At 49.0% G+C, this 21,212-nt stretch overlaps 1 protein-coding gene across 1 annotated transcript in view; it reads right to left on the reverse strand.

Moving 5' to 3' along the window:
- Positions 1–6,958: 6,958 nt before the first annotated feature.
- The window catches only part of Nlrp5 (NLR family pyrin domain containing 5), a 74,281-nt gene continuing 60,027 nt past the window's right edge, over positions 6,959–21,212 (reverse strand). Inside the window, exons 8-12 of the mRNA XM_052760356.1 lie at positions 18,662–18,832; positions 15,152–15,322; positions 13,788–13,958; positions 11,519–11,689; positions 6,959–10,419 (exon numbers count right to left, since the gene is read on the reverse strand). Coding sequence (XP_052616316.1) covers positions 10,281–10,419; positions 11,519–11,689; positions 13,788–13,958; positions 15,152–15,322; positions 18,662–18,832 — 823 coding nt within the window. The 3' untranslated portion in view covers positions 6,959–10,280. The remainder of the gene's footprint in view (positions 10,420–11,518; positions 11,690–13,787; positions 13,959–15,151; positions 15,323–18,661; positions 18,833–21,212) is intronic.

Genomic DNA, 21,212 nt, shown 5'->3' on the forward strand with positions numbered 1-21,212 from the left:
GGTGGGCCAGGGCATGATCACCCTCTGGAAGATTTATCAGTAGTTGTAGTTATCAGGAAAACACTCAGGTGGCCACTGCCCGCCTTGGGTGAGTGGCACTAGAATAGCTTAGTAGGTACTGTCCCAAAGGAGAGGTGGAGTTATGTATGGAAGGGCACAGGTTAGTAAAGATCGTAGAAATGGTGCTTAAAAACCCTCCAATTCTTTCTGCCAAATGCTGACCTGGGACATTGTTGGAGGCCAGAGACGGAGGAGAGATGCTCTGTTCTTGTAGAGGTAAGGCAGAGCGTACCTCCAGGACACAGACAAGCTGAAGATCAGTTTCCACTCTGCTTCTTATACGCTGTGTTACTCTGAGCAGATGAACCAAACTCTCTAGTCCTTGATTGCCTCTCTTCTCTGTGGAGGGAAGAGCTGGCCTGTCTCATGAGCTTTTGAAGGTGATCTAAGCCAGATGTGAGGTCATGGGCCTCTGCACCTCCCCTAAGCAGGAACTGAATGCAATGATGAGGAGCTGATGCTTAAATCCCATCTCTGTGCTATCCATTTGGGCCTCAGGTACTTAATGTAACTCAGTAGAGAATTTACTGAGCCAATGTGTCTATGCACTTAGGTCAGGGTCATCCCAGCCCGCTCCCTCCCAAGTCCACCCAGTGCCAACCTCAGTCTCTTGAGACCCTGCCTTGGGAATCGCCTGAGGTGTAGCTGTCCCAGTATACAGGTGGACAGATGGAGGACAAATAAGGCTGGGCAACCTTCTCAATTTTGGGAAAACAGAGGTAGTTATCAGTGGGAACATCATTTGGTGTTTGCTTTTGTACAAGCCATTTAGTTAGCTCTGTATCCACGATGCTATGCATTTCTCTAAGAAATTTGTGTGTGTGTGTGTGTGTGTGTGTGTACACATATGGAGGACAAGTTACAAGCATCAGTTTTCCTTCCACCACGTGAGTCCCAGGGATTGGAATCTGCTTGTGGCAGGCTTGGCAGCAAGCCTCCTTACCCACTGAACCATCTAAGCCCCAGCTCTGCTTTTGATGTGGAGCTGCTGCTGCTACAGCTGGCATGGGGACCGGACAGTTTGACCCCAATCCCAGTGTGAAGCAGAACACCCACCCCACCCCCAGTCCACAGCCCCAAACCCCCACTCTCCCCTGAGTCGTCCTCCTTGGTTGTATTTACTGAGCATGTGCTATCCACGAGGGGCTCAGCTGAGTTCCAGGAACACGGTGGTGACTTTGACAGCCAGTCTGTGCCCTCGTGAAGCTTGCCCTCTGGGGTGAAGGGAGACACACCAGTAAGGCAGGACAGAGTTGCTTAGAGAGGGGCCCCAGGGAGTGTAGAACAGACAGACACGGGAGAGAGGAACGAGTCTTCTCGGCCTCCTCCCATCCCTGTGTGCTCTGTGCACCCAGGAACACTCCTAATGTATATCTGCTTCCCAGTGTGTCTTGGAGACTGGCTCGAGGGAATAGCGGTGTGTGGAGAAAACTGGGTTCTGTGCTCAAGTAACTTGGGAACATGCCAAATTCAAGTTTTCTAACGCATACAGCAGGGCTTGGCATGTGTCACGATGCCAGGTGCCCCTCCCCCACGCGTGTGCAAACTCTCAGAGGACAACGGCACACCCCTTCCTTCCCTGCCCAAACCCGTTCCAAGCTAGTCCTGAAGCCACATTCTCTGCAGAGCAGGCTGTAAGGGGTGGGATGCTGCTGTCCGGTGGGGAGGGGGACCACGGGAGGAGGAGGAGGAGGAGGAGGAGAGGAGGAGGAGGAGGAGGAGGAGGAGGAGGAGGAGGAGGAAAGAGCATGAGAAACAGCTTGGGATATAGTGTCCAGTGTTTTCCGAACTCCCTTGGCCAGGAAACCTTCCATTCCTAGAGCATCTTGGGGCTGGTATGCTGAATTCCACCACTGTGTGGTGCCCAAGCCCTGCCCGTCAGCACCATGGACAGAGAGCCCTGCTCTAGTTCTCCCAGTGGAGCCCCCAGCTCAGTCCGCAGGCATCCTGGTCTCTTACCCACCTTATGCCCCATTAAGGGAGCAGCATCCCATTTTCCAGCAAAGGAAACAGAGGTCAGTGTAGGCCAAGCACTGTGCCCAGGCTCCCTCAAGAGATGACTAGCAGAGATTAACCATTTCGAGTCTAAGTCCATATATTATGCTTTGCCAAAACTAGCCCACAGAGTAAATTGATTTTTTTTACATTGATTTATTGTGCACATTCATTCGCACATGGCAGTCAGAGGAGAGCTGCAGGAGCCATTTCTTGACTTCCACCATGTGGGTTCTGAGGATCCAGCTCAGGTGGGTGGTCTTGGAGGTGGGTGCCTTCACTTGCTGAGACGTCTCATCAGCCCACACTGTTTTGATGGATATAATTATTTGGGCTGATGGGAGCTATACTGAGGGAATTTGGGCAAGGAATTAATGTTTGGTCACAGTAAGATTTTTTTGTAAAGTCATGGGTACTTGGAGGAAATGCTAATAAATTCCTCCTGTGGCAGCTTCTAGAGTCCTTACTCCATGCACCATCCTTGAACAATACCTAGTACAAAAATAGGGCTTTTAAAAAAATGTTAGTGTACAATATCTATCTATCTATCTATCTATCTATCTATCTATCTATCTATCTATCCGTCTGTCTATCTATCTACCTATGTCTATCTATCTATCTATCTATCTATCATCTATCTATCTATCTATCTATCTATCTATCTATCTATCTATCCGTCTGTCTATCTATCTACCTATGTCTATCTACCTATGTCTATCTATCTATCTATCTATCTATCTATCTATCTATCTATCTATCTATCCGTCTGTCTATCTACCTATATCTATCTATCTATCTATCTATAGATACATATATATATTGAGACTCCATGGTGTCATGTAGTCCAGGCTAACCTGGAACCTGCTATGTGGTTGACGATGACCATCAACTGACCCTCCTACCTCCACCTCCCAGTGTTGAGACTGCAGATGTGTGCTGCCTCACACAGCCAAAAAAGCAATGTGTCCCTGGGGCAGAGACATGGCTCTGTGGTTCAAAGCACTTCTTGCTCCTGTGGAGGACCCGGGTTTAGTTCCCAGCACCTACATCAAGCAGCTCACAATTGCTTGTAACTCCAGCTCCAGGGTATCTGATGCACTTTTATGGTCTCTGCAGGCACCTGCACTCACGTTAGTGCACATGTGAGCACACACGTACATACACATAATTTTAATGCACACGTCTCACTATGACACGTATTTGTACTTTGCTCATATTTGCCCCTACCCTCCCCGACCTCTTCTTCCACCTCTCTGGTTAGTTCCTACAGTCCTACAAACAGTCCCCTTCTGCTTTCATGCCACACACTCACAGAGACACATCTGGTTTCTGCATACGGGAAAATGCACGCTACAGGGCTTAAAGAATTGCCTTTTCAGGGCCAGTGAGAACTCGGTAGTGAAAGTCCTAGCCATGCAAGCCTGACAACCAGACTTTACTCCCTGGGATTCACACGGTGGACAGAGAGAACGGACTCCCCAAAGGTGTCCTTTGATCTCCACGTGTGTGCTGCAGCATACATGTGTCTATGCCCACACCGACACGCTCCTACACAGAAATAAAATTCCTTTCAGTGTGAGCATGCCCTACACACCATCATTCACATACTCACCATCTACAGTTAATCTATTAACAGTAACCAATATATGAACTGTGTATCTCCCATTCACCTGACTTTGTCATCCATTCCTGGGGATCCAACCCAGGGCCTTATGCACTTGCAGCAAACACTCTGTCACTGAGCTAGATCCCCAGCTCCCACTCAGCTCATGACATCTTTATCATCATCATCTATGTTTCCATCAACTGTGCATTTATCTATGATTGTCTAGAAGGGCCAGTACACATCTCTCAATTTTTGTCCCCTACTCTCTCCCTTGCTCATTCTCTCCCCCTTTTCTCTCTCCTCTCTGTATCTCTCTTCCTCTATATCCCCCTTTCTCCCTCTCTCTTCCCTTTTCCCTTCCCCATCCCAACCTGACCTCAAACTTGCTACATAGCCGAGAATAACCTGCCTCCCCTTCCTGAGTGCTGGGGTCACAAGCATATGCCACTATGATGGGTTTTAAGTGGTGCTGGGGGTAAAATCCAGGGCTTCATGTGTGCTAGGCAAGTCCTCTGCCAACTGAGCCACAGACTGGGCCCCTGTCTGTTTCTTTGACCAGCATGCACACGTCTCCCTGCATGGACACAAAGGGTTCAGTTCATTCTTGGTGGATGCACAATTTGTTTCTGGCTCCTTGCTGCTTATCAATACCACTGCAAGAACCTATGCCCATGAAAGAGGTGTGTGTGTGTGTGTGTGTGTGTGTGTGTGTGTGTGTGTGTGTGTGTGTCTCACTCTGGGGAGATGAGACTATTTATGGTGCTCTTTAGCAAGCAGTGCACACGGTGACTGCTGACCCCCACCCCCACCTCCTCCAGGCGAGGCATGGTCACGGTGGATGCCTGATTCTAGGAAGGGAGAGTTTAATGGACATCAGTGATTTGCTTGGATCATACTAGATGTCACGTCCCTTAGCAGATGGAGCGAGCAGACCCAGAGAACTGAGGTGCTGATTAGGGGCTTTGGAGATGGCACAGTAAGTCTAGCCTTGGCTAACAGTTTCCACTATACTCTAAAGACCTGGCTGAGGCCAGTGAGGCGGTTCAGTAGACAAAGGTGCCTGTCTCCAGACCTGACAACCCCAAGTTCCATCTCCGGGACCCACATAGTGGAAAGAGAAAGCTCTTGCACAAAAGCAGTCCTCTTGATTTCTTCTTCTTCTTCTTCTTCTTCTTCTTCTTCTTCTTCTTCTTCTTCTTCTTCTTCTTCTTCTTCTTCTTCCTCTTCCTCTTCCTCTTCCTCTTCCTCTTCCTCTTCCTCTTCCTCTTCCTCTTCCTCTTCCTCTTCTTCTTCTTCTTCTTCTTCTTCTTCTTCTTCTTCTTCTTCTTCTTCTTCTCCCCCCCCCCCCAAGACAGGGTTTCTCTGTGTAGCTTCCTGCATTCTTCAGTGTGCAGGAGTCTGTCCTGGAACTCGATCTGTAGACCAGGCTGGCCTCAAACTCACAGAGATCTGCCTGCCTCTGCTTCCTGAGTGCTGAGATTAAAGGCGTGCGCCACTACTGCCTTGGCTAGTCTCACTTTCACATCCCTGCCCCCAAAACCAAAACCAAAGGTGTTTGAAAAAAAAAAAAAAAGTCATGGCTGCATCTTGTTCATCAGAGCCAGCCCTGCTTGGAGAGGCCATCTATCCCTACACAATGGAATATCCCACCAAAAGGAGTGAAGACACCAGACAACTTACAACATGGATCAGCTTTGCCAAGGACAGACAATCCCAAAGGGCTGTTACTTCCCCCACGACAGCGTCGGAGATTAGCAGAAACCTCGTGACAGACTGTATCTGAATCAGTACTCTGCAAGGGTAAAGGGAAAGCCATTGGGTGCTACTGAGATTTCCAGGAATAATATAGATTATGCCTCCAATTATGGGAGATTATGCCTCCAATGTCTAGTGACAATTCTGGCTGCTGCAGCTGGAGCTGGTGAGTCTTCCTGTGGGCATGTGGTGTATGGAAGCCAGGCATGCTTTCCTGCATTCTTCAGTGGGCAGGAAGCCCCTTAACAAAGAAGCAGGTAGACCCAGTGTCTGGTAACCTACCAGGAGCAAAGGAGAGGCACCTTCCTCTCCTCCCGGGCCTCCCTGCTGAGACATGGTGCTCTACTGCCACCTGGTGTGCATTGAGAGAACATCAAGAGCGTAAGAGACTACAGGGATGAAAGGGAACCTGAAACGGTCTATCCCCTTGAAAGGCCCAGGAAACTTTTCAATGGCTTCAGCTGCGTACACCGCTTCACCAATCTGCAGGGTGTGACAAGGCAGGCAGAGACAAGAAAAGTGACCTAAGCTGAGATCTACAATAAAACGTGAAGAAGATTGGCTGGAGAGATGGCTCAGTGGTTAAGAGCACTTACTGCTCTTGCACAGGACACCAGACCCCAGCACCCACATCGGTAGCTTACAAGCTCCTCTAACTCCAGCTCCAGGGGACCAAACACCTCTGGCCTCTGAGGGCATCTGCACTCGTATACACAATGCAAAGAATTGGCATCTCCCAGCCTTGCCCCGTCCAGAGACCCTGCTCAGTGCAATGTCACCACACTCACCAAGGTGAGTGTGTCCTCCACGGCTCTCCCTTTGCAAAGGAAAAAAAAATGTGAAAACCAGAAAGTCAACATTTGGGGCTTACTCTGAGCATCAGTTGTTGAGAACCTTTAACATTTCAGAGTTTGTCTGATTTGTGAGGGTGGTTTTAGTTCCCCAGGTTCAGCAGCAGCCCAAAGCCAAGCCACTTGAACTTCAGGGCTCTCCTGCTGGACCCCTCACTGCTCTCCACAGACAGGCGGGGAAGTAGCTTGAGTGCTGGAACCCTTGGCCCTCGGCTGTCAGGCTTCTTTTATCCCGTGGCTCTGCAGAACTTGCGCTGTGTTTTTGAGACAAGGTCTTAATCTTTTAAATTAACATTTTAATTTTATATGTATGGGCATTCTGCCTCCATGCATGTCTGGGCACCATGTGCATGCCTGGTGCCCTTGCAGGCCAGAAAGGGGCAGCGGGTCCCCTGGAACAGCAGTTATAGACAGTTGTGAGTCACTATCTGGGTGCTGGGAATCGAACTCGGGTCTGTTAGAAGAGCGGCTGGTGCTCTAACCACCGAGCGATCTTTCTAGCCCCCACCCCCGGAGGTTATTTTTGCATCTGTCCTTGTAGGTGTGACGAGCTGTAAGACTGTGACAGTGCAGGACCTCTACCTGTCCATATAATACACAGCTGTTGGAGACCATACAGATCAGTCGCTACCACACTCTACTCTGGGATTCCCCCCCCCCCCCAGATTTCGCATGTATCCCAGTCTAGCTTTGAACATTACACAGCTGAGGCTGACCTTGATCTTAAGATTCTCCCGTCTTCCCTGCTGGGTCTGATGCCTTCTTCTGACCTCTGCCTGAAGGCATCAGGTCCACATGTGGTACGCATCTACACATCAAGGCAAAAACCACCTCAGACCCATCCTAGACAACTCTAGCACGTGTCAACTTGATAAAAATCCGAGGAGCAGTGATAGGTACCTGTCAGCAGAAGTAGGTGCAGAGTTTAAAAAAAAAAATAAAATCAAGTAAAAAGTATTGCATATAAAAAAGTAGGCAAGACAAAAAATATGTTGTATCTGTCTGTCAGATGGTCAAGGTGGCCAAAAGCATCCCGAAGGATTGACATTTCCCTAGCCTGTGGGGAACCACTATGGCCCCTTCTACCCCCCCAGTCTCCTCACAGATCAGGTCACATTGGCCAAAAGTCTGGGTGTGAAATCTCCCAGGACGGGAGAGGCGTTCTTGCAAAGAAGCCCCAGTAGGCACAGCGCTAATAGTACCAGCACAGAATAACTGTGTGCTTCTGGAAAAACTTAAATACTTGTGTGTGAATACATGTGCTCATGTCACAGTGCATGTGTGCAGGTCAGAGGATAACTTGGGGACTCGGGTCTCCCTTTTCCTCATCTGAGTCTTAGGGATCTAACTCATGTTGCCAGTCTTGGTGACAAGTGCCTGTACCCACTGGGCCATCTTGCTCCCACCTCCCAGAAATAAGCTTTTCACTCTCATTCGAAGGGTTGGTAGGGAAGTCAGGCCAGTCACCTGACTTTTAGGCTTTTTTTTTCCTTTCCAAGACAGTGTCTCATTATGTAGCTCTGCCGTCCTAGAACTATGTAGACCAGCCTGGCCTCAGACCCACAGAGATCTGCCTGACTCTGCCCTCCCAAATACTGGGATCAAAGGTGTGCCCCACTATGCCTGGCAACTTTTAGGCACACACACACACACACACACACACACACACACACACACACACACACACACAGGAACAAGCCTAGAACATTCTCAGGCTTCAGAAATGCTGCCTGAATAACGGGGCTCCAAACAAAGCCGTTTGAGGCACGTGGAAGGGGCCGAATGCTTTCTGGACATTCCTGGCATGACAATGGCACCCAGAAGTAGATTGACTGGGTTTGAGTGACGGCTCTACTACCCACTCCATGGGAATGCTCAGGCATCCCATTGCCTCAACTTCCTTATCTGTAAGATGAGGACAAAGTACTTCCAAGGTGCTGTGAAGGTCTGTAGAGAGATGAAGTGTACATATGCATCGCAGGAGATCAGCCGTTCTCAACCTGTGGGTTTCGACCCCTCTGGGGGTCGCAGATCAAATATGCTGCACATCAGATCTTTACAATTTATAACAATAGCAAAATTACAGTTAAGTGGCAACAAAATAATTTTACGGTTGGGGAACTGCGCTAAAGGATTGCAGCATCAGGAAGGTTGAGAACACTGGTCTGCAGGGGGGGAGGGGGATGAAGCGTTGACTTTCCATGTGTGCTGTGCACATGTACGTAAACACACATACTTGTGTGTGAGTGTGCGTGTAGAGGCCGGAGGTTGACTTTGGGAAGTCACACTCCATTGCTTTCTCACCTTACTGAGACAGGGTCTCAGTCAAGCCTAGAGCTCATGGATATGGCCAGTTTTGCTAGGCAGCTTGCTCTGGGAACCCCTTGTCCCGGATTCTGGAGGCTGGGAAGGCAACCATGCCTAGCCCTCATCCTGGTCTTCACACGTGCATGGCAAGAGCTTAACTGCTCAGCTGTCTTCCCTAGTCCCAGATGGAGTGTCTTAGCAGGATGGGGGAAGGGAAGAGAAACGGATTGCAGGCATGCACCAATGGCTATGCATGGGTTATGTGGTGCTGGGGATGAGCCAGGGCTTCCTGCATGCTAGGCAAGTGCTCTGCCTACCACGCTTCATCCCAGCCCTCTCGTGGTTGGGATATTTGCTCTGTATTCCTGGCAACAAGGAGCTATACAAACAGGCTTAAATCTAGCCAATAGACACAGGACAAATTTGCAGGTGACCATGCTCCTGCATGCCGACCAATGGCTGCTCTTGGCTTTGGAAAATCAGCCAATCAGGAAGTGGCAGAACATGCTGGCTCACTAGCATGGACGTTGAGTGAGTCTCACCGCCCTTTGATAGGTGTGTGTGCTTCAACCAGCACCTTCATGAATGGAGGCCAATCCTCCTCCACCTCTGCTCTGAATGTGTGTGTAGGGCCCAGAGAACCACCTTGGGTATTATTCCTCAAGTGCTGTCTACCTTTCTGTATTTTTTTTTTTTGAGATAGTACCTCATTGTCCTGGAATTCTCCAAGTAGGCTAGGTTGGCCAGCCAGTGAGCTCCAGGGATCCTCTGTCTCCTCCCCGTGAGGGTTAGTGTTATCAACTTGACAGAACCTAAAATCACCTGGGGTCCAGTGTCTGGGGGACTGTGTTGATTATGTTGAGGTAGTGTGCTCATTTGTCAGCTTGACACAAGCCAGGTTACTTGGGAAGAAGAAAAAGTCAGCTGGGACAAGGCGTCCATCAAATTGGCCTGTGGGACGTTTTCTTGATTGGTGATTCATGGAGAAGGGCCCAACCTACTGTGGGCAGTGCCACCCATAGGAATGGAGTCCTGGTTGTATAAGGAAGCCAGCTGAGCAAGCCATGAAGAGCCAGCCAGTAAAAGCATTCCTGCATGGCCTCTGCTCCAGCTCCTGCCCTGACTTTCCTCAGTCACGGACTGTGACGTGGAAATGTCCAATAAACCCTTTCCTCCACAAGTTGGTTCCGGCGTTGATTACAGCAACAGAAAACTAACAACTACACCAGATGGGAAGCCTCACCCCATTATAGGCGGCACCATCCATCCCGATGGTACAAATGGAAAAAGGGGGTTAAGCAGCGTTACACATCCATCCCTCTCTACTTCCTGAGTGTGGGTGTGATGTGACACATCTTCCCTGACACGATGGACTATCTCCTCTTGAACCATTAGCCAAATACCAATCCTTCCTCCCCTTCAGTTGATTTTGTCAGAATCTTGTTTCTCCATCCCCCAGTGCTGGGATTACGAGCACATGCCAGCACACCTGTGTATCGAAGGGCACGGTAAGCCCTTTACCAACTGAGCCATCTCCCCCATCCCGTCTCCGCCCTTACATCATACGCCCACTGATCAACATGACCACCTTGATGCTTTTCCAAATGCTAAGTGTTTATTTTATTCCTGCTACATTGTCCGAGGTGGAACAAACAGTTCCCAGACACGGAGGTCCTAGGATCCGGGGCAGAAGGGGACTCATGTCTTCAGTTTTTCCACCAGTTACGGTCATCGTCGTCGTCGTCAAAGGAATACCAGTCACCATCAATCACCATGTGGGGCTTGATACACTGCAATTCCTCCAGCTGCCTTCTCACCTGGGCATAGTACTGCTGCTTCCACAGGCTGGGAAGAAAGGGACTGTCACACTAGGACCCATCTTGGACTTGTTCCCCTCTTCCCCAGATGTCCTGGAAGCCAAATCAAGGACTAACAAACCTGTTTGAGAACTCTCAATTAGAGTGGTACATGCGTGTGTGCATATGTGTGTATGTGTGTTGTGTTGTAGATGTGTTTTGTGTGTATGTGTGCACACAGCCTCGAGTGTTCAGGTGATACATTGTCTCTCTTTTTTAAAGATTTATTGATTATATATACAGTGTTCTGCCTGCATGTACGTCTGCAAGCCAGAAGAGGGCACCAGATCTCATTACAGATGGTTGTGAGCCACCATGTGGTTGCTGGGAATTGAACTCAGGACCTCTGAGCCATCTCTCCAGCCCGCAGGTGATCATTGTCATTTGTCTTTCTACATCATTCTTAACTTTGAGACAAACTCCCTAAACCTAGAGCTTGCTGATTGGCTAGACAGGCTGACCGACCAATGAACTACTCCAGGCTCTTCTGGTCTCTGTCTCCCCAGTGCTAGAACTGCAGGTGTGTGCACCACCACATCTGGCTTTCACATGGGTTCTAGGCAACAGAACTCTCAACCCTCGGGCTTGTGTGGGACACAATTCACAGACAACGGCTAAGTCAGAGACCGCTGTGCCTTGTGCCTCACTGGTACAAGTGGCTGGGTTTCTTAATTGTTTTTTTTTTCCAAGACAGGGTTTCTCTGTGTAGCCCTGGCTGTCCTGGAACTCACTCTGTAGACCAGGCTGGCCTGGAACTCAGAGATCCGCCTGCCTCTGCCTCCTGAGTGCTGGGATTAAAAGTGTGCGCCACCACTGCGTGGCTCCAGCTGGCCCTTTGGGCTTGTTTATGCATGTGCCTTGTGACATGTTTAGGTAGAGATTGCCAACCTCACCCAGCCAGGTTCCCAGTCCACCATCCTCTCCCTGCCTACCTTCAGTGGCATGCTGCATCCCTAGAGTCGCTCCTTGGCCTTTTGCATTTATATCCATGTGATAAAACTTGTGCTTTGGATAAAGCTCCTGGCTATTACCTGGGGAAGTCGCTCCACGGAGCCATCTCACCATCAACCTCATCTGGGCTGACTTACCCAATTATCCGCAGATTACAGGTAGAATGCAGGAATGCAGAGCACAGCTTCAACATCCCCGACGTACTGAAGTCATTCTTTATTAGGTTTAGGCTGGCAAGACGCCGGTTGGAAGACAGGGCCAGTGACAGTGCCTCACAGCATTCGGAAGTCAACCCGCATGCCTCCAACCTACCCGGAAGCCCAGGGAAGAACCATCAGTGGTGGATCCTTCATTCAGCCCGTAAGTGTTTCAACCCAATGTTTAAAAACGGTGAGTGGGGCTCTCTCCCTCCCCAGAGTTTGCTCTGGTGGAGGAGCTCGAACATTCCCAATTCTAAGTTCTGGTTCTGGTTCTGAGAGCTGCTGGGTACACCGCAAACTGTCTTTGTGAAAATGTCTAGAGACACTGAAATAGGGAATACAACAGGCGACACAAGGAACACAGAAATACTCGCTGATTAATAAGTGATACTGTGCCTGGTGGTGGTGGCCCACGCCTTTAATCCCAGCTCTTGGGAGGCAAAGGCAGGCAGATCTCTGAGTCTGAGGCCAGCCTGGTCTACAGAGTGAGTTCTAGGACAGCCAGGACCACACAGAGAAACCCTGTCTAGAAACCCTTCTCCCCTTGCCCCCCCAAAATGATATTGCACCAGCAACTCAAAGATGAGGTGCTGCATGAGGGAGGCAGGATGTCCAGACATGCACATGATGCCCCAGAAGCCACATGGATACCGTGGGAGGACCCTTAACAGATAACCATGTCTAGACAGTCAGAACTTAGCCAGAGACTATGACATTATGAGATGAAATGGAAAACTCTGAAGGTTTAGCATTCTAGGAAAATGGATAAAACTGGAGATTAGCATGTTAAATGAATTAAGTCAGACTTGGAAAGAAATAATGCATTGTTTTCTCTTGGTCTTGGAGCCCAGATTGTAAGTAGATACATAAAGTCATACATGCCTCTAAAAGTAGATGTGAAGTTGTCTAGGGGAATGAAGGGGACGGATGGGATGGGGTGGGGGATGAGAGAGGAGAAGCTTCAGAGGGGTGTGTGTGTGTGTGTGTGTGTGTGTGTGTGTGTGTGTGTAAACTTGGTCAAAGTACATTATATGTATTTGTATGAAAATGTCCCTGTGAAACCCAATATTATGTAGGATGAATGTATGGCAATAAAAATTTTAGGGCTTTATCCCAAGAAGAGCAGCATGCCAGAGGATATCATTGACAAGGGGCTGGAGAGATGGCTCAGTGGTTGAAAGCATTTGCTGCTCTTGCAGAGGACCCAGGCTTGGATATCAGCACCCACCACCAGGCGGCTGACAGCAGCCTGTAACTCTGGCTCTGGGAGATCTGATGCCTTCCTTCTGGCCTTGCTGGGTACACACGTGCTTGTGATGCAAATAAACACATGCAGGCGCACACACATATGCACATGCGGCACATTTTAAATAAAAAGATTAAACCACCGCGGAGCTGGGCATGGCAGCACACGCCTGTAATCCTCACACTCAAAAGGCTGAGCCAGGAAGATCGTAAGGTCCAGGCCACTTGGGCTGCACAGAAAGATTCCGCCTCTAAAGGAAGAAAAATCAATTGATGATGGTATATCAGAGTGTTCTGATATTTAAAAAGTTGCACTTGTTTTGTGCATGCATGCGTGCGTGTGTATGCTTGCTGGGGTGCATGTGCGAAGGTCAAAGGACAATTTACTACAGTTGCTTTTCTCATATCATTTGAATCCCAACATCGGAACTTGGGTTGTTGGGAGCCTTTATGTTGAGCCATCTCACTGGCCCATATTCTAGTATTTAAAAAAAGTTTATTTTTATGTATGTGTATCTCATGTGTCTGTGGGAGCATGCACGTGTGCATGCGTGTGTTAGGATCTCAGAGAACCTCACAGCATAGCCCAGACTGGCCTCAAACTCAAGGTGATCCTCCTACTTCATCCTATTGTGTGCTAGAATGACGGGTGTGAGTCACCGCATCTGGGTAGCACTCTGGGCTAAGAGGCTTCCCAGGTGGTTGAGACACGAACGTCTTAAGGACCACCGGTGTAACTGGCTGCTTTGGGTTCATTCTTGCTAGATTCCATGTGCTGCACCACCAAGGTCTTAGCTGTCTCTGTTTCCACCACCCAGCACCCAGCACCATGCCCGTCACAGAAGGGAAGTTCAATGAGTATCTGACACCCAGACCCACAACTCCACAAAGGTCCTTAACATCACACCACCACCCTGGTGTCATGCTCATGTCCTCAAAGACGTGACCCCCAAGAAATTACCCAAGTCTCCTCAGGGAGCTGTCACTATGCCTCAGTCCCTTGCACAGGGCTATGACTCCGACGTCACCCAGGGCGTTGTTACCGAGATCCAAGCTCTTCAAGTGCTTGTTGGCTGTGATCACGCAGGCCAGATCTTCGCAGCAATCCTCTGTGAGCTGGCAGCCCACTAGTCTGCAGGAGACACGGGAAATCCATGTCCTTCGGTGGGGAAGGACTACGGTGGGAATAATATTCAGAAACATTCAGAAACACTGCCTTTATTTTCTTCTAAGAGACTGTCTTGGGGTCAGCGAGATGGTTCAGTGGATGAAGGTATTTGCCACCACCAGTGATCATCCTAAGTTTGAGCCCCTGGAACCATGTGGTTGAAGGTAGAACTGAGTCCTGTAAGCTGTCTTCTGACCTCCAAGTGGGCATTGTTGCCCATAAAGGCCCTCACTCCAAATAAGAAAATAAACACATGTAATTTAAAGAGAGATGGTCTTTATTCTGTGTGTGGCGTATGCAGGTGTGCACAGGCATGGGTGGGTATGGGTGTATCCACACCTGTGCATGCCTGTGTAGAGTCCAGAGATCGACACCTCAGGAATACTCTCGCTGTGCCTTAAACTTGTCATTTTAGAGGGACTTGCTGGCCAGTGAACCCCCGGGATCTGCTTGGCCGCCTCCTCCCTTAGTGTTGGGGTTACAAACATGTGCAGGGGGCTTCGACATGAATTCTGTAAATCTCAGTGCCAGCTCTTCATGTTTGCTCAGCAGGCGCTGTATCCACGAAGCCATCCCTCCATCCCCAAGAGATGGCCTTTCTGTCTACTCTCATGAATGGCACAGAGTGGATGGCACATTAGTCTGGGAGACAGCGGTGGAGTGGGTATGGATGAATGGAGGCATCTTTGGAAAAATGACTGTATACTAGGCTGGGGGGGCATGGCTCAGTGGTAGAACACCTGCCTAGAATCCCCCAGTGAGGGGCTGGGGGTGTGGCTCAGTGGTAGAGTGCACATACAAGGATCTTAGTTCCATGCCTGGAGCACCACAAACAGAAACCATAAAACCAAAACCAAAACCCAACCAACCGAACAAAAAAGCCCCACCAAACCAAATAATCTCTGAAGAAATGAACAGACCTTAAGGGATCAAGGTTGACCCTGAACTCGTAATCCTACCTCAGGGCTCCTGTTCAGTCATTCCTTCCTTCCCTCAATGCTGTCGACTCAACACATCACTTTACACAGCTAGTGTGGTTCCCAGAAGCCTGAGCACTTAACCATAGAATTAAACTTCTCGTGTCTCCCTGTCCATCTCTCTCGCCTTCTAGAAACCTGGGCGGTAGGGATGCCCCTCAAACACCACTGCCCACTCACTCCAGCTCTTGGAGGTGACACATCGGCTCCCGGAGAGCATCACACAGAAGCTTCACCCCGCCATCCTCCATGGGGTTCATGGTCAGGCTCAGGTGGGTCAGCTTTCTGTTGTTGATAAGCATCAGCGCCAGGAAACCGTAGGCATCTCCTTTGAGGCCGCACTGGTTCAGTCTATGGGGACACAGACGGGAAGAGGACAGGATGGGCACTGCACACACACGGCACACACAGCCTTGGATAAGAGACACCTCTCTGCCTCAGTTTACTCTTCTGTAGAATGGGGTTCATATTTACGTTGGCCTTTGCTATCAGCCTTCCGTGGTGGGTAGGTTAAAGCACTTGGCAGTTACTGGGAGAACGATTAGCATTGGGCCATACTGGAAGCGAGTAGAACTCTGACCGGGCCAGCAGGATGGTACAAGCAGGTATAAGTGCTTGTCATCAAGGCCGAGAACTTCAACCTGAAATCGTTCTCTGGGAACTGCCTGGTGGAAGGAGATAACCTACTGCTACCTTCTCTGCCGCCCATATGCATGCTGTGGCAGGTGTGTTTGCGCGTGTGTGCGCGCGTGTGTGTGTGCGCGCGCGCACGTACACACACACACACATGCAGGCACACAGATTCTCCAACCCTCCTGCATTATTATTTCTCCTGTGTAATAGAATAAACAGGAATATTTTATTATAAATATTTTCATAGAATCTAATTTTAAATTACTGTGAGTGTGTGAGTGTGTGTGTGTGTGTGTGTGTGTGTGTGTGTGTGTGTGTGTGTGTGACTGCACATATGCCAAGGTGCATGAATGGAGGTCAGAGGACAACTAGTGGAAGTTGGTTCTCTCCTTGCACCATACCAGTCCCAGGGATCACACTCACATTGTTAGACTTGGCAGCGAGCGCCTTCACCTGCTGAGGCTTCTATTTTACATTTTTGAGACGGGGTCTCAGTAGGCCAGGCTGGCTGGGACTCACTTTGTAGATGAGGATGACCTAGAACATTCCTGCCTCCACATCCTGAATATTGTAGCTGTAAGTAAAACACCACCCCACCAGGCTAAAGTTACCTTCACACGCTTCCTGGTTGATGACAGAGGCATGTACGTGTTTCCAAATTACATTATGTGTGTCAGCGAGTGCATGCTGCAGAGTGTGTGTGTGTGTGTGTGTGTGTGTGTGTGTGTGTGTGTGTGTGTGTGTGTGTGTGAACGTCAGAGGATAACTTGTGACACTTGGCTCTCTCCCTCCACCATGTGGGTCCTGGGGATTGGAGTCAAGTCATCAGGCTTGGCGGCAAGCTCCTTTACCCACTACTCCACACCGTATGTTTTATTCACAAGAAGTCATTGGTGGACTAATTGTTCAAAGGGAATAAGCAGCAGGACATAAGCCCCGCCCCCCGCCGCCCCCAATAACCAGGGTAGGCAAACTCCTTTGATCTGAGTAACAAGAAGCTCTCATTCTCTTTGTCAGGCCTCAGATGGCTAAAGCCAACAGCAGTTTTAAAAACATCTACGTGGAAACATGGCCACACAACAGCCACGGAGAATGCTGTTCCCATTGCAGCCCCCGTGTGCGGCCTCCCTAGGAGCCTCCCATATTGTGTATTTGTGGCCTTAGCTGAATCATCTACATCTACCTCGAACAGTCTTGTCAGGGGTGTGTGTGTGTGTGTCTATGCTCTGTGTGCGCATATGTGTGGAGGCCACCTAGTTGCTTCTCATGAGTGATCCACTTACAGTTCTAAAGATTTTTAGTTTATATGTCTAAGTGTCTGGATGCAATACACATATTTACCATGTGCATGCACAGTGCCCACAGAGGCCAAAAGAGGGTCCGAGATCCCCGGAACTGAAGTTACGGATGGTTGTGACTCCATTGGGGGGCTGGGAACTGAACCTGGGTTCCCAAATCAGCAAGTGCTCTTAACTGCTGAGCCATCATCTCTCAGCCCAACCCTACCTCGTTTTGGGGGACAAGGCCTCTAATTTGCTGCTGATGCAGTGAGGCTGGCTGGCTAGCCAGCCCCAGGCTGGGCCTGTGTCTCCTGCGTCTCAGCACTGGGACTATAATGGTGAACCAATCATCTGTTTTAATTATGATGTGAGTTCAGGGGATCTGAACGGAGGTCCTCGTGCGCGTCGGCAGGCCCTTTACCACTGGGCTGTCTGCCCAGCTTCCCTAGGAATCTCCATCAGTCCTCACACACAGATGCTCAGCTCTGTACAGACACGCACCATGCCCTTCCACCCTGTATTACCAGTAACTAAGATGGCTCAGTGGGGTAAAGCGTCGGCCCTGCAAGCACAGGGACCCGAGTTCAGATCCCAGGGATCCATATAAATGTGGGGGTGGGGCGCTTGGTGACCCTCTTGCAATCTGAGGGGGTGGGAGGCCGAGACGGAGATCCCCTGAGCCAGCTGGCCGGCTAGTCTAGTTGAATTAGCAAGCTGGGTTCAAGAGAGAGAGCCTGCCTTCATATAGAAGATGGAGCAACTTTTGGCCTCTACATGCAAGTGCACACACACACACACAGAGCTGTATATATATACACACAGCTGTATATATACACACACACCCCTATATATATACACACAGCTGTATATATACACACACACCCATATATATATATATATACACACACACACACCTGTATACACATACACACACCTCTATATACACACACCCCCTGTACACACACACACACACACACACACACACACACACAAACACACCTGTATGTATACACACAAATTAAAAAATAAAGGTTACAGTATTTAGAAAAAAATCTTGAGGGCTGATGAGATGCCTCAGTGGGTAAAGGCACCAAGCCTCATGATTTGAGTTTGATCCTGGGACCCACATGGAAGGGGAGAACCAACTCCTGCAACTGGCCCTGTGACCTGCCTGTGTGTGCTGGGGCATTCATCCCCACCCCTACATATACATAATAAAAGCCTGGAGTCATCTTAAAAACATTTACACAAGTGGCGGTAACAAAATGGTCTTTATACCAAGGAGGGTCCTAGAACCAGGCGTGGTGGGTTGAATATGAAATGTCCTCCCCAAGGCTTGTGTTTGAACACTCGTTCCCAGTTGGGGGCGCTCTTTAGGGAGGTCGCGGAACCATTAGGAGATGGAGCCTTGCTGGAGGAGGCATGTCAGTGCTGAACCTCATCTCACTTCCTGTTCTTGCCGCTTCCTGTGTGTGTATAAACATGTACCCAGCCGCTTCCTGATCCTGCCATTGTGTTTTTTATGACTGTTGCCAAGCCTCGCCCACCATGCTGGACTCTATCCCTCTGGAGCCACAAGCTAAAATAAACTCCGTTAAGTTGCTTTTGGTCAGGGTGTTATAACGCAGCAACAGGAAAGTTAACAAGTATACCGCAGGATGCCGTTCCTACCACACACCATGGCTCCAGTTGGCGCCCCCGTCACTCCCTCTTAGAACGGATAACCCTACGAGTCTCAAAGCTGTGGCATCCTCCCAGAGAACCGACCCAGACTCACATCAGTCTCTGCAGAGCACATTCTGGATGTCGAATGAACTGACACAGCTGTCTCACTTCTTCAGCCCTCAGGCTGTTGTTTGACAGGCACAGGTGAGTCAAGGTCCGGTTGCTGAGAAGGGCTGAGGCCAGAACCTGGCAGCTGACAGATGTGAGGTCACAGCCGTCCAGTCTGCAAGGAGAGCCCCCCCCCCCCCAATAGAGGCAACCATGAGGTCCATTCTTATGGCCCCCCCCCCCCACTCACACACCAACCTTTACCACAGTACCACTAACGATGCCTAAACTACAGAACCAACCAGAGTGTCCAGCGATTGAGGAATTGATATGGAAAATGTGCATGCAGTGAATGGAGAATTTTTCAGCCATCAGGAAGAATGGAGTTACATCATTTGTAGGAAAACAGAAGCAACCAGAGACAAGTATATTAAGTGAATTGAGCCAATTTCATTTGTGGTTCCTAGATCTAAATTAAATTTTTTAATTATTTAAAAATGGTTATGCGGCTGGGCAGTGGTGCATGCTTTTTTTTTTTTTTTTTTTTTTTTGGTTTTTCGAGACAGGGTTTCTCTGTGTAGCTTTGCGCCTTTCCTGGAACTCACTTGGTAGTCCAGGCTGGCCTCGAACTCACAGAGATCCGCCTGGCTCTGCCTCCCGAGTGCTGGGATTAAAGGCGTGCGCCACCACCGCCCGGCGGTGCATGCTTTTAATCCCAGCACTCGGGAGGCAGAGGCAGGCAGATCTCTGTGAGTTCCAGGCCAGCCTGGTCTACAGAGTGAGTTCCAGGCTATACAGAGAAACCTTGTCTTGAAAAACCAAAAAATTAAAAAAAATGTTCATGTGTATGTGTGCATGTCCGTATCTATGTGCATGTTGTGCGGGTGCCCAGGAAGACCAGAAGAGGGCATTAGATTCTCTGGAGCTGGAGTTAGAGGGGATTATGAGATGCCCAATGTGGGTGCTGGTATCTAAACCCATGTTCTCTGGAAGAGCAACAGGTCTTTAACTGCTGAGCCATCTCTCCAGCCTCACACTTTGAGACAGGGTTTCTCTGTGTAGCCTTGGCTATCCTGGAACTCCACTCTGTAGACCAGGCTGGCCTCAAACTGAGAGATCCACCTGCCTCTGCCTCCCGAGTGCTGGGATTAAAAGTGTGTACCATCACTGCCCGGCCAGCCTCACACTTATTTAAAAGCTCGTTTCATTTATTATGCGCATGTATGGGGGGCACAGTGTGTTAGTCAGAGGACAACTGAGTTTACTCTTTTACCACATGGCTCTAAGGACCCAGGCGAAGATCACCAAGGCTTGGTGGCAATCTCACCAGCCAGCCCAGAATTTTATATAGATACATACAATTGTGTATGCATGAATGTCATGAAAATAAGAAATGAATGTGTCCAGGAGAATAAAGAGGAATAGTGCATTGGGATATGGGTGAGAAAGAATATGGGTGTATGAATGTATACGCTGAACATAAAATATATACACATATAGGGTCTGGAGGGATGGCTCAGTGGTTAAGAGAGCTTGCTGCTTTTCCAGAGGACCCTTAGTTCAGGCCCCAGAATCAATATTGGATGGCTCCCAACCACCTATAACTCTAGTTCCTGGGGATCTGATGCTCTCTCTGTCCTCCATAGGTACTGCCCTAATACCTATGAAATCAAGTCAATCTTCGTATGTACAAAGAACTTTTAAATATTTAAAAACTTCCCTGTCTTCCTGTCATTCCTTACCAGTTTTGTCTTGATGTGTGAGAGCACATGGGTACCATGGCTTGCACGTGGAAGTCAGGAAGACAGCTTAGTGGTTGTCCATTCTCTCTTTCTGCTGTGTGGGCCCTGGGGGTTGAATTCACGTTGCCGGGCATCTTTTGCCAGCTGATCCATCTCTCACTGGCCTATATTTGGTCTTTGTTATTCTCCTTCTCACTGAACATTATAAATCTAAGGGGCAGGGAGGACCTCTGTGTGGCAATAGACTGACCGTGTAATCTATGTGAATACATATTTTGACACAGTCGACAATGTGTAATCTATTCGATTACCTCATACTCAGCCATAAAAAGGAAGAGCTGCCAGACTGGAAAACAAAAGCTTTGTAGTCCCCTTCTCATCGGCCTGGGGCCAGCTAACTGCATCAACATACCTGGAGTTCTTAGGGTGCATGGATCAGATACTCAGTATCACTAACTGGGGAGGGGATGGAGGTCTCTGTTGGTGAAGAAATGGACACCAGTTGTATTGGACCAATGTCCAGCAACTATGTTGACATGTTTTTTTGTTTTTGCTTCTAGCCTTTAAGATTTTTATTTATGTGTATGTGTATGTAGGTGCAGTGCCTGCTGAGGCCAGAAGAGGGTGTCGGAGGCCCTGAAGCTGGAGTTACAGGTGGTTGTGAGCAATTTAATATGGTCGCTGGGAACCAAATCCAAGTCCTCTACTCAAGAGCAGCCAAGTACTCTTAAGTTCAAAGCCATCTTTCCAGCCTTGCCTCTGGCCTTTAAAGGGTGATGTACTATTTGGTTTTCAGTATTTACAGTGACTTTA

This window comes from Peromyscus californicus, unplaced genomic scaffold (assembly GCF_007827085.1).
Source record: "Peromyscus californicus insignis strain IS unplaced genomic scaffold, ASM782708v3 Scaffold_4__1_contigs__length_199733344, whole genome shotgun sequence".
In the NCBI taxonomy this organism is placed as follows: domain Eukaryota; kingdom Metazoa; phylum Chordata; class Mammalia; order Rodentia; family Cricetidae; genus Peromyscus; species Peromyscus californicus.